Below are 17149 nucleotides of genomic sequence, written 5' to 3'. Positions count from 1 at the left end.
GATCCACCTGGTCCTCCATCCAACCCCAGAATTACGGAGACCACAAGAACCACGGCCACTTTTGCCTGGGGCCGACCCCACTACGATGGTGGCCTTGATGTAGATGGATACTTTGTTGAGTACAAGAAGGATGGACATGATGACTGGGAGACAGAGAACCAGATTCCTCTTAGAATCACTGAATATGTCATCGGTAACCTCCAGAAGAGAGGCAAATACAACTTCAGAGTCAGAGCTGTGAACACAGAGGGAGTTGGTGAGCCTGCTGAGGTGGAGAATGTGACTGTTCTGGTGGACCAGGAAACACTGCCAGACTTTGAACTGGATGCCGAACTGAGGAGAACCCTGGTGGTCAGGTGCCGTGCCTCAATCCGCCTGTTTGTTCCTATCAAGGGCCGTCCCGTGCCTGAGGTAACCTGGAGCAAGGATGACACTAACCTGAAGACACGTGCGCATATTGATACCACTGAGTCCTACACACTGCTGGTTATTCCTGACTGCACCAGATATGATGCTGGAAAATACCATCTTTCTCTGGAGAATGTTGCTGGAAAGAAGACTGGCTTTGTTAACGTCAAAGTTCTGGACACACCAGGACCCCCAGTCCAACTTAAACCTAGAGAGATCACCAAGAACAGCATCACTCTACAGTGGGAAATCCCTATAATTGACGGTGGATCCAAGATTCACAACTACATTGTTGAAAGGAGAGAAGCCACCAAGAAGGCGTACACAGTACTAAGCACCACATGGCAGAAATGCTCTTTCAAGATTCCTGACTTGGAGGAGGGTGCTCACTACTACTTCCGTGTCTCTGCTGAGAATGACCTTGGTGTAGGTGAGTCTGCTGAAACCCCTGAGCCAATTAGGGTTTCCCAGGCCCCATCCCCACCTGAGAACCTGTATGTCACAGATGTGACAGCTGACAGTGCCAGCCTGGCATGGGCCAAGCCCCTGCATGATGGTGGCAGCCTGATCACAGGATATGTTATTGAGGCCCAGAAGAAGGATACCGACCAGTGGGTCCATGTGGTTGCCCTCAAGGCTCTGGACTACATTGTCACAGATCTGATTGAGGGCGCAGAATACATCTTCCGCATCATGGCAGTCAATGCATCAGGCAGGAGTGACCCCCGTGAGAGCAGGCCTGCTATCATCAAGGAGCAGACTACCGCACCATCCTTCGACCTGCGTGGAGTATATCAGAAGACGGTCATCGCCAAGGCTGGGGACCGTGTGAAGGTTGAGATCCCAGTACTCGGTAAACCCAGGCCTGTGGTTTCCTGGAAGAAGGGAAACATAGTGCTGAAGGAGACACAGAGGATGAACGTTGAAACCACACCAACATCAACCATCCTCAATATTGGTGAAGTCAAGAGGACTGATGGAGGCCAGTATTCAATGACTGGAAAAAACATCCTGGGTACAGTGACTGAGACCATCACACTCCAGATCCACGACATTCCAGGACCTCCCACAGGGCCCATCAAGCTGGATGAGGTGTCATGTGACTATGTTCTCATGTCCTGGGAGGGACCAGAGAATGATGGCGGTGTTCCCATCACCAACTACATCGTTGAGATGAGGGATACAACCGGCACTAACTGGATGGAGCTGGCAGCTACAGTCATCCGCACCACATTCAAAGCAGCCCGTCTCGCCACAGGAACCACGTATCAGTTCCGTGTCAAGGCCCAAAACAGATATGGTATTGGACCCTGCATCATCTCCGATCAAGTGGTGGCTGCCTATCCATTTGAGGTTCCAGGACAGCCAGGCATTCCTGTGGTCACATCTTTCAACAAGGATGCTATGACTCTGAGCTGGAATGAACCATCCTCTGATGGAGGCAGTGCCATCCTGGGCTACCATGTGGAAAGGAAGGAGAAAAACAGCATTCTGTGGCAGACAAATAGCAAGGCTCTGGTTGTTGGAAATATCTTCAAATCAACAGGCCTTGTTGATGGAATTGCATATGAACACCGTGTCATTGCTGAAAACATGGCCGGCCTGAGCAAAGCCAGCAAGCCCTCTGAGTCTATGTATGCTCTGGACCCAGTGGACCCACCAGGCAGGCCTGTGGCACTGAATGTCACCAGACATGAAGTGACCGTTTCATGGACCAAACCAGAGGGTGATGGTGGATTTTCCATCACTGGATACACAGTGGAGAGGAGAGAGCTGCCCAATGGACGCTGGCTCAAAGCAAACTTCAACAACATCCTTGAGACCATCTACACAGTCAGTGGTCTGACTGAGGATGCAACTTATGAATTCCGTGTGCTCGCTAGAAACTCAGCCGGCAGTGTTAGTGCACCATCCCAGCCATCAGAGGAGATAACATGCAGAGATGACATTGAAGAGCCCAAGCTTGATGTTGACGCTTCCTACAGCAGCAATGTTGTTGTCATGGCAGGAGAAGTGTTCAAACTGGAGGCTAATGTGACTGGCAGACCAATCCCATCTCTGGTATGGACCAAGGAAGGAAAGGAGCTTGTGGACACAGCCAAGCTGGAGATCAAGTCATCTGACTTCCAGACAACTTTAGTGAACAAAGACTCCCTGAGGAGAGATGGCGGTGTTTTCACTCTGACAGCCAGTAACCCTGGCGGCTTTGCCAAGTTTATATTCAATGTCAAGGTGCTCGACAGACCTGGGCCACCAGACTCTCTCACTGTGTCTGACATCGCTGCTGAGAAGTGTGTCCTCAACTGGCTGCATCCCTCACACGATGGTGGTGCCAAGATTGAGTACTTCATCATCCAGAAGCGGGAAACAAGCAGGCTGGCATGGACCAATGTGGCCACAGACCTTCAGGCCAACAGGTTCAAGATCACCAAGCTTCTGAAGGGCAATGAGTACATCTTCAGGGTCATGGCCATCAACAAGTATGGTGTGGGCGAGCCTGTCGAGTCTGAGCCTGTCATCTGTACCAACCCCTACGTCCCCACTGACCCACCACAGCAGCCTGAGGTCACCACCATCACCAAGGACTCCATGGTTGTCTGCTGGGACCGCCCTGAACATGATGGAGGCAGTAGCATCAACACCTACATCATTGAGAGGAGAGATAAGACTGGCACGCGCTGGGTGAAGTGCAACAAGAGGACTGTGTCTGACCTCAGATTCAAGGCATCTGGCCTCACACCAGGACACGAGTATGAATTCAGAATATTTGCTGAGAACAATGCTGGTCTAAGCCAGCCTAGTCCTTCCAGCCCATTCTACAAAGCAATGGACACCATCTTCCAGCCTGGACCTCCAGGGAACCCCAGAGTGCTGGACACAACAAAATCCTCCATCACCCTTGCTTGGAACAAGCCTGTCTATGATGGTGGCTCTGAGATCACCGGCTACATTGTAGAAACCTGCCTGCCTGAGGAGGATGAGTGGACCATCCATACTCCCAAGAGGGGGTGGACAGCCACCTCCTTCACCATCACCAACCTGAAGGAAAACCAAGAGTACAAAATCAACATCTGTGCCACTAATTGTGAGGGCGTGGGAGAGCCTGCTGCTGTGCCTGGAACCCCCAAAGCTGAGGACAGACTGCTTCCTCCAGAGATTGACCTTGGAGCAGAGCTGCGCAAGGTGGTCTGCATCAGAGCTTGTGGCACACTCAGACTCTTTGTCCCGATCAAGGGCAGACCAGCACCTGAGGTTAAATGGTCAAGAGAGCATGGAGAATCCCTGGACAAAGCTAATATTGAAGTCACTTCATCTTTCACAACTCTCCAGGTGGAGAATGTGGACAGGTTTGATGGAGGTAAATACTTGGTGACTGTGGAGAATCCCTCAGGAAGCAAGACAGCCTATGTTAACGTCAGAGTGCTGGATACTCCTGGAGCACCTCAGAATCTGGTCATCAAGGAGGTCACCAGAGATTCAGTTTCCCTCATGTGGGATGCACCCCTCATTGATGGTGGCTCGAGAGTCCGCAACTACGTTGTGGAGAAGCGCGAGTCACATCGAAAGGCCTACTCAACAGTAAGTGCCAGCTGTCACAAGTCCAGCTGGAAAATTGGAGATCTTGATGAAGGAAAGCTATACTTCTTCAGAATACTGGCTGAGAATGAGTATGGCATCGGCCTCCCAGTAGAGACTCTCGAACCAATCAAGGTGTCAGAGAAGCCTCTGCCACCAGGCAAAGTGTCCCTCCTTGATGTCACAGGGTCCAGCGTAACTCTGTCATGGGAGAAACCTGAATATGATGGTGGTAGTAGAATTTCAGGCTACATTGTTGAGATGCAGTGTAAAGGCAGCGAGAAGTGGGCCCAGGTCATGGTGGTTAAAGCCAATGAGGTTGTTGTGTCTGGCCTGACACAGGGAGAGGAGTACATGTTCCGTATCTCGGCCACCAATGAGAAGGGAATTAGTGACCCACGTTCCCTCAGCATGCCTGTGGTGGCTAAAGACCTGGTCATCTCACCAATTTTCAAGTTGCTCTTCACCACATTCAGTGTGCTGGCAGGAGATGATCTGAAGATAGATGTGCCATATGCTGCCCGTCCCAAAGCTACAGTGACTTGGCTCAAAGATGGGGTTGTGCTCAAGGAGACAACTAGAGTCAATGCGCAAGCCTCTGACAAAAACCTTCTTCTGGTCATCAAGGAGGCTTGCAGAGATGATGTGGGCACTTACACCATCAAGCTGACCAACACAGCCGGAGAGGCCACTACAGATATCAGTGTTGTTGTTCTGGATAAGCCCGGTCCACCAACCGGCCCTATTAAGCTGGATGATGTCACTGCTGACAGTGTGATCCTGTCCTGGAATCCACCAGAGTATGACGGTGGTTGCGCCATCAACAATTACGTTGTTGAGAAGAGAGACACATCTACCACTAACTGGCAGATTGTGTCAGCTACAGTGGCCAGAACCACCATAAAAGCGGCACGTCTGAAGACTGGATTGGAATACCAGTTTAGGATTGCTGCTGAGAACAGATATGGCAAATCGTCAGTCCTGCTCTCTGAAACCATTGTCGCTCAGTATCCATTTGAGGTGCCAAGCCAGCCACGTTCTGTTGTGGTCCAGTCGGCCACCAAGGAGAGTATGGTAATTGTATGGGAAAAACCTAGCAAAGATGGTGGAAGCAAAATCCTGGGCTACCACCTGGAGTTCAAAGAAAGAAACAGCATCCTGTGGGTGAAACAGAACAAACAGCTCATCCCAGAGACCAGAGTCAAGGCTGTTGGCCTTGAGGAGGGTATTGAATATGAGTTCAGAGTTTATGCTGAGAACATTGTTGGCCTCAGCAAGGCCAGCAAACTGACTGAGATGCAAGTGGCCAGAGATCCATGTGAGAGCCCAGGAAAGCCGGAGGCTGTTATTGTCACCAGACACCAAGTGACCCTCAGATGGACCAAACCTGAGTATGATGGTGGCATCAAGATCACAGGCTATGTGGTGGAGAAAAAGGAGGGAGCTGATGGCCATTGGATGAAGGCCAGCTTTGCCAATGTCATCGACACTCAGTTTGTTGTTACTGATCTGACTGAGGGCCAGATCTATGAGTTCCGCGTCATCACCAGGAATGCAGCTGGTGTCTCCAGCAAGCCCTCTGAGAGCACTGGAGCCATCACTGCCAAGGATGAGGTGGATCCACCGAAGATTGACTTGGATGCCAAATACTCCCAGGTTGTGGTGGTAAATGCTGGAGAGACATTCAAGCTGGAGGCTGGTATCTATGGCAAGCCCGTGCCCACTGTACACTGGCTGAAGGGCAACCAGGATATTCCAGATGCAGCTCGCCTAGAGATAAAGAACACAGACTTCACAGCCTGCCTCATTATCAAAGAAGCGATCCGTGTCGATGGAGGCCAGTACACTCTCCTGGTGAAGAATGTTGGGGGAGAGAAATCTGTTAACATTAATGTCAAGGTTCTGGACAGACCAGGCCCGCCTGCCGGCCCTATCTCTATCTATGGTGTCACCAATGAGAAATGCTCAATTGCCTGGAAATCACCCCTGCAGGATGGGGGCAGTGATGTCTCCCATTACATTGTTGAGAGGAGGGAGACCAGTAGACTGGTTTGGACTGTAGTTGACCCCAAAGTTCAGACCCTGAACCTGAAGATTACCAAGCTCCTCCCGGGTAATGAGTACATTTTCAGAGTGATTCCAGTCAACAAATATGGAGTTGGTGAGCCTCTGGAATCTGAGGCAATGATTGCCACGAATCCATTTGTCACTCCTGACCCACCAACAGATGTGGATGTGTCCACCATTACCAAAGACTCCATGGTGGTGACCTGGGAAAGACCAACTAATGATGGTGGTAATGCCATTCAAGGATACATTGTTGAGAAACGTGACAAGGAGGGTGTGCGATGGACCAGGTGCAATAAGCGCACAGTGAGTGAGCTGCGCTTCAGAGTAACAGGCCTCATAGAAAACCGCAGCTATGAATTCAGAGTTGCTACTGAGAATTCTGCAGGCATTGGCACACCTAGCCCCCCAACAGTGTACTACAAAGCACTGGATCCTATCTTTGAACCAGGCCCACCAAACAACCCCAAGGTGGTAGACACAACAAGATCTACAGTTTCCCTGACATGGGGCAAGCCCATCTATGATGGCGGCTGTGAGATTAAGGCCTACATTGTTGAGGCTTGTAATGGAGCTGATGAGTGGTTCATGTGCACTCCTCCCACTGGAATCGCAGACACTAAGTTCACAGTGAAAAAGCTGCTGGAAAAGCACGAGTATCAATTCAGAGTGTGTGCCATCAACAAAGTTGGTGTTGGTGAGCATGCTGATGTTCCAGGAAAGATCCTTATGGAGGAGAAGCTTGAGGCTCCTGACCTTGACCTGGACAATGATATGAGAAAGATGATCAACATCAGAGCAGCAAACACTCTAAGGTTGTTTGTTCCTGTAAGGGGACGCCCAGCTCCGGAGGTAAAATGGGGCAAGGCTGAGGGTGAGATTAAGGACACAGCCCAGATTGACAACACAGGCAGCTATGCTTCACTTGTCATTGAGAATGTCGACAGATTTGACAGTGGCAAGTACACTCTGACAGCAGAGAATGCAAGTGGACTGAAGTCGGTCTTCATTAGCGTCAGAGTATTGGACTCACCCAGCCCACCGGCTAACTTCATGGTGAAGGAGATCACCAAGAACTCTATCACTCTCACGTGGGAGCCTCCACTTCTGGATGGCGGCTCAAAGATCAAGCACTATATTGTTGAGAAGCGTGAGAGCACCAGGAAAGTCTACTCTCCTGTCACCACCTGCAACAGAATGTCATGGAAGATTGAACCTCTTCCAGAGGGTGGAATCTTCTTCTTCAGAGTCCTGGCTGAGAACGAATATGGTGTGGGTCTCCCTGCTGAAACTATGGAGCCACTTAAGATCTCTGAGAAGCCTCAGCCACCTGGTAAAGTCAGTGTGCTTGATGTTACTCGTAAAACTGTAACCCTCAGATGGGAGAAGCCTGAACATGACGGTGGCAGCAAGGTCAGCCACTATGAAGTGGAAATGGCACCCAAAGACAGTGAAGCATGGTCTGTGTGTGCTAGTGTGAAAGCTCTAGAGACTGTTGTGACCAACCTATCCAAGGGAGAGGAGTACCAGTTCAGAGTCATTGCTGTCAATAGTAAGGGCAAGAGCGACCCCAGACAATTATCGCACACAGTTTTAGCAAAAGACCTTGTCATTGAGCTTGCTGTAAGGCCTATAGTGAGCACCTACAGTGTCCAGGTGGGCTATGACCTAAAGGTAGATGTCCCAGTTGCTGGCCACCCAAAGCCCACCATCACTTGGACCAAGGATGGAGCTTCTCTCAAGCAGACCACCAGAGTCAATGTCACTGACACTGCAGACCACACCACTCTCTCAATCAAAGATGCCACCAGAGAAGATGGAGGCATGTACAGCATTAACATAGCCAATGCCCTTGGATCCAAGGATGCCACTATTGAGGTGATCACCCTGGACAAGCCAGGTCCACCCACAGGCCCTGTCAAGTTGGAGGATGTAAGTGCTGAGAGTATCACTCTCAACTGGGAACCTCCCACATATACAGGTGGTTGCCCAATCAGCAACTATGTGGTGGAGAAGAGGGACACAACCACAACTAACTGGGTGGTTGTGTCTGCCACTGTTGCCAGAACCACACTCAAAGTCAGCAATCTGAAAACAGGTGCTGAGTACCAGTTCAGAATCTGTGCCGAAAACAGATACGGAAAGAGTTATGCCATTGATTCAGAGCCGGTCTTGGCCCAGTATCCATTCCAGGAGCCTGGCCTACCAGGAACACCATATGTGTCTTCATACACCAAGGACTATATGGTGGTTGAATGGCACAAACCCCCATCTGATGGAGGCAGTGCCATCCTGGGCTACCACCTGGAGAGGAAAGAGAAGAACAGCATCCTCTGGACCAAAATCAACAAAACTCTCATCCAGGACTGCAGGTTCAAATCTACTCCCCTGGAGGAGGGCATTGAGTATGAGTACAGAGTATATGCTGAGAATATTGTTGGTATTGGAAAATGCAGTAAGGTCTCTGAGGTGTATGTGGCACGTGACCCATGTGATCCTCCTGGCTGTCCTGAGGCTATCATTGTGACCAGGCACTCTGTGAAGCTGAGGTGGACCCCTCCAGCTTACAATGGTGGAAGCTTAGTTACTGGCTATGTAGTGGAGAAACGTGACCTCCCTGAGGGAAAGTGGATGAAGGCTAGCTTTGCAAACATCATTGAGCATGAATTCACAGTTATTGGCCTGATAGAGGACTGTAAGTATGACTTCAGAGTAATTGCTAGGAATGCAGCTGGTGCTGTCAGCAAGCCCTCTGAGAGCACAGGATCCATCACAGCCAAGGATGAGGTTGAGACACCTAAGTGTGAAACTGACCCTATGTACAACCAGACTATTGTTATCAGTGCTGGAGAGACATTCAGCCTGGAGGCCAGCGTTGAAGGAAAGCCCATCCCCACAGCTCAGTGGTTCAAGGGAGATGTTGAAGTTGAAAACTCCGCTAGAGCTGAGATAAAAAACACAGACTTTAAGGCTCTGCTCATAGTTAAGGATGCAATCAGAGTGGATGGTGGACAGTACACACTGGTTCTGACGAACGTGGCTGGAACTAAGACTGTCCCATTCAGTGTAAAAGTCCTGGACAGACCAGGCCCCTCGGAGGGACCTCTCACCATCAGCAACATCACTGAGGAGAAGTGCTCACTGTCTTGGTTGCCACCCAGGCATGATGGTGGAGCCAGCATCTCTACCTTCATCATCCAAAAGAGAGAAACCAGCCGCCTGGCATGGACTGTGGTCTCAGGCGACTGTGGAGCCACCATGTTCAAGGTCACCAAGCTGCTGAAGGGAAATGAGTACATCTTCAGAGTCATGGCTGTTAACAAGTATGGCGTGGGTGAGCCTCTGGAGTCAGCACCAGTTATCATGAGGAATCCATTTGTTCCTGCTGGCCCACCTCAGGAGCTCGAGATCACCAACATCACCAGGGACTCCATGACTGTCTGCTGGACCCGCCCTGAGACCACTGGTGGCAGCGAGATTGCTGGCTACATTGTGGAGAAGAGAGACAGAGCCGGAATTAGGTGGACAAAGTGCAACAAACGTAGATTGACAGACTTGCGCTTCAGAGTAACAGGACTGACTGAGGACCATGAGTATGAATTCAGGCTGTCTGCTGAGAATGCAGCAGGAGTGGGTCAGCCAAGCCCACCTACCCCCTACCTCAAGGCCTGTGATCCTACATTTGAGCCTGGCTGTCCTACTAATGCCATTGTGGTTGATACAAATAAGGACTCCATCAGTCTTGCTTGGCATAGGCCTATTTATGATGGTGGCTGTGAGATCCAAGGCTATACTGTGGAAATTAGCAAGGCTGATGAGGAGGAATGGACTATTTGCACCTCACCCTCTGGAGTCAATGCAACCAAGTTTACCATCAAGAAGTTGATTGAGCACCAGGAATACAAGGTGCGCATCTGTGCCATGAATACGATGGGTGTTGGTGAGCCAACAGAGATCGAGGGAGTTGTGAAGCCTGTGGATAAGATGGAACCTCCAGAGATGATTCTGGATTCAGAGCTCAGGAAGGGGGTAGTTGTCCGTGCAGGAGGTTCTATGAGGATAAACATACCATTCAAGGGCCGTCCTACTCCTGAGATCAGCTGGGCTAAGGAGGATGGAGACCTACCCAGTAAAGTCCAGATAGAGAATGGTGCAGATTACACACAGCTCTCCATTGATATTTGTGACAGGAATGATGCTGGAAAATACATCCTCAACCTGGCGAATAGTGCTGGCAGCAAGTCAGCCTTTGTCTCTGTTAAAGTTCTTGACACACCAGGAGCCCCCTTCAATCTCATTGTGAAAGACATTAAGAGGGACTGTGTCACCCTGACTTGGGAGCCCCCTATTATTGATGGTGGTTCCAGAATCAGGAACTACCTGGTTGAAAAGCGTGAATCCACCAGGAAGGCTTACTCTAACATAGACAACAAATGCACCAAGACAAGCTACCGCATCACTGGCCTCACTGAGGGAGCCATCTACTATTTTAGAGTCTTGGCTGAGAACGAGTTTGGTGTGGGCTTGCCAGTCGAGACAGAAGATGCAGTTAAAACTTCTGAGCCTCCTCTGCCTGTGGGTAAGGTCGCTCTGACAGAAGTGACCAAGACCAGTGCCTCTCTCTCCTGGGAAAAGCCTGACTATGATGGAGGCAGTAGGATCATTGGCTACTACATTGAGATGCAGTCACAGGGCTCAGAGGAATGGGTGGTTGCCACCGTAACTAAGACATGTGAGGGCACTGTTACAGGCCTTAGCACAGGACATGAGTACCTGTTCAGAGTGTCAGCTTTCAATGACAAGGGTAAGAGTGACCCCAGAGCCCTGGCTGCACCAGTTACTGCTAAGGATGTGACTATGGCGCCCAGGTTCAAGATGACATTCAACACCTTCAGTGTGCAGAATGGTGAGGATCTGAAGATTGAGATCCCAGTGATCGGACGTCCTGTGCCTAAGGTTGAATGGAAGAAGGATGGACAGGCTATTAAAGAGACAACCAGACTAAATATATCCAGCACAGCGTCATCTACTACACTGTGTATAAAAGATGCAAACAAGGAGGACTCCGGTAAATACTCTTTGACAGCCACCAGCAGTGCTGGAACAGCCGCAGAAGAGATTACTGTTGTTATCCTTGATAAGCCTGGCCCACCCACTGGTCCTGTGAAGATTGAGGAGATCAGCTCTAACTATGTTACTATGTCCTGGGAGCCACCAGAGTACACCGGAGGCTGCCAAATCAACAACTACATTGTGGAGAAGAGAGATACCACCACTACAGCATGGCAAATTGTATCTGCAACTATTGCCAGAACAACCATCAAAGTTAGCAACCTGAAAACTGGAGTTGAATATCAGTTCAGAGTGTCTGCTGAGAACCGATATGGAAAGAGTCCATCTATTGTCTCTCCTGCTGTTATTGCTCAGTATCCATTCAGTGAGCCTGCTGCCCCAGGCACACCAATTATTTCTGCTGCGACCAAGGATAACATGGTGGTTGAGTGGAAACCTCCCACCAGCAACGGAGGAAGCCCTATCCTGGGCTATCACCTGGAGAGGAAGGAGAAGAATAGCCTCTTATGGACTAAACTCAACAAGCTCCTAATCCCTGACGCCCGCTTCAAGACCATAGAGCTGGAGGAAGGTATTGAGTATGAATTCAGAGTCTATGCTGAGAACATTGCTGGACTCAGCCCTGTTAGCAAGGTCTCTGACAGCACGGTAGCCAGGGACCCCTGTGACCCACCGGGTACACCTGAGGCTATTGATATCACAAGGAACCACGTGACACTCCAGTGGACCAAGCCCCAATACGATGGAGGAAGTGCCATCACTGGCTATTTAGTGGAGAGGAGGAAGCACCCAGACACCCGCTGGATGAAGGCCACCTTCACCAACATCATTGAGACCCAGTTCACAATCACTGGCCTGACTGAGGACTGTGTCTATGAGTTCAGAATCATTGCCAGGAATGGTGCTGGTATCTCCAGTGCTCCTTCTCAGAGCACAGGAGAAATCACTGCCAAGGATGAGATTGAGGCTCCCACAGCCACCATGGATCCCAAATTCAACGATCTGACTGTTGTTCATGCTGGTGAGACATTTGTCATTGATGCAGACTACTTTGGCAAGCCTCTGCCTGATGTCATTTGGCTGAAGGATGGAAAGGAGATTGACCAGACCACACCAAGAATGGAGGTCAAGACCACACTAACACGCACCATCCTGACAGTCAAGGACTGCATCAGAGTGGATGGTGGCCATTTTGTCCTCAAACTTGTCAATGTGGGGGGAGTCAAGATGGTCCCAGTTAATGTTAAAATTCTGGATAGACCTGGTCCTCCAGACGGTCCACTAGAAGTCAAGGGAGTCACAGCTGAGAAGTGCTACCTGCACTGGAGCCATCCTTCACAGGATGGTGGAGCCAGCATCTCGCACTACATCATTGAGAAGAGAGAGACCAGCCGCTTGTCATGGACTGTGGTTGAGCCTAAGATCCAGGCCATCAGCTACAAAGTCACAAAACTGCTGCCTGGCAATGAATACATCTTCAGAGTCACTGCTGTGAACAAATATGGTGTTGGTGAGCCTCTGGAGTCTGAGCCTGTTATTGCTCGTAATCCCTTCACCACTCCCAGTGCCCCCTCCACCCCGGAGGCCAGTGCTATCACCAGGGACTCCATGGTGCTTACATGGGAAAGGCCAGATAATAATGGAGGGGCAGAGATTGAAGGATACGTCCTGGAAAAACGTGACAAGGATGGCATCAGATGGAGCAAGTGCAACAAGAAGAGGCTGACTGACCTGAGGTTCAGGTGCCATGGTCTCACTGAGGGCCACTCCTATGAGTTCAGGGTATCAGCTGAAAATGCTGCTGGTGTGGGCAAGCCCAGTGCACCAACTGATTATATCAAGGCCTGTGATGCTACTTATGAACCAGGACCTCCAAATAACCTTAAGGTGACAGACAACTCTAGCACCACTGTTTCCCTGGCGTGGTCCAGGCCTATCTATGATGGTGGCGCACCGATCACTGGGTATGTTGTTGAAATGAAGGAGGCAGCAGAGGAGGAGTGGACTGTATCCACACCACCCACTGGGGTCCAGACCACTCACTACACTGTCAAGAAACTGAGGGAGAATACAGAGTACAACTTCCGCGTCTGCGCTATTAATATTGAGGGAGTGGGAGAGCATGTAGACTTGCCTGCGTCAGTGATCGCTGCCGAGAAGCTGGAGGCTCCTGAGATTGAACTGGATGCTGACCTGAGGAAGATGGTCAATATCCGTGCCAGTGCCACCCTACGCCTGTTTGTCACCATCAGAGGAAAGCCTGAGCCTGAGGTCAGATGGTCTAAGGCTGATGGCACACTGACTGAGCGTGCTCAGATTGAAGTCACAAGCTCCTACACAATGCTGGTTATTGACAACGTTGACAGATTTGACACTGGAAAATATGTGCTGACCCTCGAGAACCTCAGTGGCTCTAAATCAGCCTTCATTAACGTGAGAGTTCTGGACTCCCCCAGTGCTCCTACCAATCTGATTGTGAAGGATGTGAAGGGAGACTCTGTCTCTATCTCCTGGGAGCCTCCTCTCATTGATGGTGGGGTCAAGGTCTCACACTATATTGTGGAAAAGAGAGAGCAGAAGAGAATGGCATTCACCAGTGTTTGCACCAACTGTGTGAGGAACTCTTACATCATTTCCGACCTGCAGGTAGGAGGCCGGTATTATTTCCGTGTGCTGGCTGTAAACGAGCTGGGAGTAGGTCTGCCTGCCTCCACAGAGGGTGTCAAGGTTTCTGAGGCTCCTCTGCCCCCTGGTAAGATCACCTTGGTCGATGTGACTCGTCACACTGTAAGCCTCTCCTGGGAGAAGCCTGATCATGATGGAGGCAGCAAGATCACAAACTACACTGTGGAAATGCAGCCTAAGGGCGATGACAAATGGACTGTATGCAGTGAAAGTAAAGCACTGGAAGCTACTATTGATGGACTCACAACTGGAGAGGAATACTCCTTCAGGGTGACTGCTGTGAATGAAAAGGGCAAGAGTGATCCCAAGCCTCTGGCTACCCCTGTGGTGGTGAAGGACATAACTATTGAGCCCATCATCGACCTGATGTTTAACACATTCAGTGTGAAATCAGGAGATGACCTGAAGATTGATGTTCCCTTCAGAGGCAGACCTCAGCCTGAGGTGGCCTGGAAGAAGGATGGCCAGGTGCTGAAGCAGACCACCAGGGTCAATGTCGTCACCTCCAAGACCTCATCCAAGATTGTTATTAAGGATGCAACCAAGGAGGATGTAGGGAAGTATGAGATCACCCTGACTAACGCAGTTGGCACCAAAACAGCAGAGATCTCTGTTATCATTCTGGACAAACCTGGCCCAGCGAGCAACATCAGGGTGGACGAGGTGAGTGCTGACTTCATCTGTCTGTCTTGGGATCCTCCAACCTATGATGGTGGATGCCAGATTAACAACTATGTGGTGGAGAAGAGAGACACCACCACCACCACATGGCAGATTGTCTCAGCCACAGTTGCCAGGACATCTATCAAGGTATCTCGTCTCACCCAGGGCACAGAGTACCAGTTCCGTATTGCAGCTGAGAACCGTTATGGCAAGAGCCCTGCCATTGACTCTGCTCCCATTGTTGCTCAGTATCCCTTCGAGCCTCCTGGTGTTCCCACCAACCTCCATGTTGCCACTGCCACAAAGTATGGCATGCTGGTGGTATGGGGAAAACCTGCCAGCGATGGTGGAAGCCCTATTGTCGGATATCATGTTGAATGTAAAGACCAGAGCAGCATCCTGTGGACCAAGGTCAACAGAGGTCTGCTGCCTGAGAATCAGTTTAAGATGACAGGCATTGAGGAAGGCCTATTCTATCAGTTCAGGGTCTATGCTGAGAATATTGCTGGTATCGGTCCATGCACTAAAGCCAGTGACCCTGTACCAGCCAGGGACCCATGTGATTCTCCACGTAACCTTCAAGTCACCAACATCACCAGGACCTCTGTTTCGCTCTTTTGGGAGAGGCCAGAGTATGACGGTGGTGCCAAGGTCACCGGCTACATTGTCGAGCGCAGGGAACTGCCTGACGGCCGCTGGCTGAAGTGTAATTTCAACAACCTGCAGGACACTTACTATGACGTCACAGGCCTCACAGAGGACGTGCAGTATGACTTCCACGTCATCGCCAAGAATGCTGCCGAGCTGCTCAGCCCTCCGTCCGAGAATACTGGACCTGTCACAGTGAAGGATGATGTAGACCCACCAACTATTATCATGGACGAAAAGCTCAGACAGCTGGTTGTCATTAAGGCAGGAGAAATCATTAGAATTGATGCTGACATCACCGGCCGGCCACTCCCTGTGGTCTCATGGTCTAAGGATGGAAAGGATATTGAGGCCAAGGCCAGATGCGAGGTCACCTCCACCAACTTCAAAACCACCCTGATTGTCAGAGATGCCATCAGGAGAGACTCTGGCCAGTATGTCCTGACCCTGCAGAATGTGGCTGGAACCAGGTCTGTGGCTGTTAACTGTAAGGTTCTGGACAGGCCTGGTCCTGCTTCTGGACCTCTGGCTGTGTCTGGCCTCACAGCAGAGAAATGTACCTTGACCTGGGGACCTCCTCAGGAGGATGGCGGTGCTCCGATCATGCATTACATTGTGGAGAAACGTGAAACCAGTCGTCTAGCATGGACTCTAATCTATGGGGATATGAAGGCCACCACCTGTAAAGTGACCAAGTTGCTCAAAGGAAATGAGTACATCTTCAGAGTCAGGGGAGTCAACAAGTATGGTGATGGTGAGGCCCTGGAGAGTGAGCCTGCTCAAGCCATGGATCCATTCACTGTCCCTGTCGCTCCCACTAATGTCCAGGTCACCTCGGTCACTAGCGAGGCTATGACCATCTGCTGGGAGAGACCCGTTTCTGATGGTGGCAGCAGCATCTACGGCTATGTCATTGAGAAGAGAGAGAAAACTGGCCTGCGCTGGTGCCGCGTCAACAAGAAACCTGTTTACGACCTCAGAGTCAAGGCCTCACGCCTTCGTGATGGCTGTGAGTATGAGTACAGAGTGTTTGCAGAGAACGCCGCTGGCCTCAGTGCGTCCAGCGTCCCCTGCCCTCTCGTCAAGGCAGAGGATCCACAGTTCCTGCCTTCTCCTCCTGCTAAGCCTAAGATCATTGACTCTAGCAAGACCACAGTCACCCTGTCCTGGCACAGGCCACTGTTTGATGGAGGAGCACCTGTAACCGGTTACAGAGTAGAATATAGGAAGACGGACGATGATGAATGGAGTGTTGGCATCCAGAAGACCAAGAACACAGAGTTCACAGTGGTGAAATTGACCCCCGGGGCTGAATATGTGTTTGTCGTCAAGTCCATAAACAAGATGGGAGTCAGTGAGCCCAGCCCTGAGTCAGACAAACAGGTGGCCAAAGAGAGAGAGGATGAGCCAGTCTTTGACATCAGCAATGACATGAGAAAGACTCTTATTGTGAAGGACGGTAGCTCCTTCACCATGACCGTGCCTTTCAGAGGCAAACCCATCCCCAGCGTGACATGGACCAAAGCCGACGTGGACCTGAGAGTCCGTGCCGTCATCGACACTACGGACACCTTCACCTCCATCACCTTGGAGAAAGCCACCCGCAATGACTCCGGCAAATACACCATCACCCTATCCAGCGTGGCCGGAACGTCGTCCTTGACCCTCAATGTCAGAGTCCTGGATTCCCCTGGACCGCCTACCAGTGTGGAGATGAAGGAGGTGACCAAAACCTCCGCTACCGTGACCTGGGACACTCCCGAGAATGAGGGAGGAGGACCAGTGAAGAACTACCTGGTGGATATCCGTGAAGCCAGTAAGAAGGGCTGGACCAGGCTGACAGACACCTGCCACAGGCTGACATACAAGGTGACAGACCTCCAGGAGGGAGGAGTCTACTACTTCAGAGTGACAGGAGAGAACGAGTATGGCGTTGGTGTTTCTGCTGAAACCAAGGAGGGAACCAAGATCACAGGTAAAGAAACAAGATCTGATCTGATTTGAAGTATCCACCAATAATTGATCCTTA

General features: G+C 50.6%; 1 protein-coding gene across 1 annotated transcript in view; it reads left to right on the top strand.

Annotated features, from left to right (window-relative positions):
- ttn.2 (titin, tandem duplicate 2) overlaps positions 1–17149 on the top strand; it is a 227719-nt gene that overhangs the window by 144040 nt on the left and 66530 nt on the right. Inside the window, exon 100 of the mRNA XM_083639536.1 lies at positions 2–17095. Coding sequence (XP_083495662.1) covers positions 2–17095 — 17094 coding nt within the window. The remainder of the gene's footprint in view (position 1; positions 17096–17149) is intronic.

This window comes from Poromitra crassiceps (genome assembly GCF_964638095.1).
Source record: "Poromitra crassiceps genome assembly, chromosome: 6".
NCBI classification, from domain to species: Eukaryota; Metazoa; Chordata; class Actinopteri; order Beryciformes; family Melamphaidae; genus Poromitra; species Poromitra crassiceps.
The sequence above is the reverse complement of the archived record's forward strand: the minus strand, read 5'-3'. Positions and strand labels throughout refer to the sequence as shown.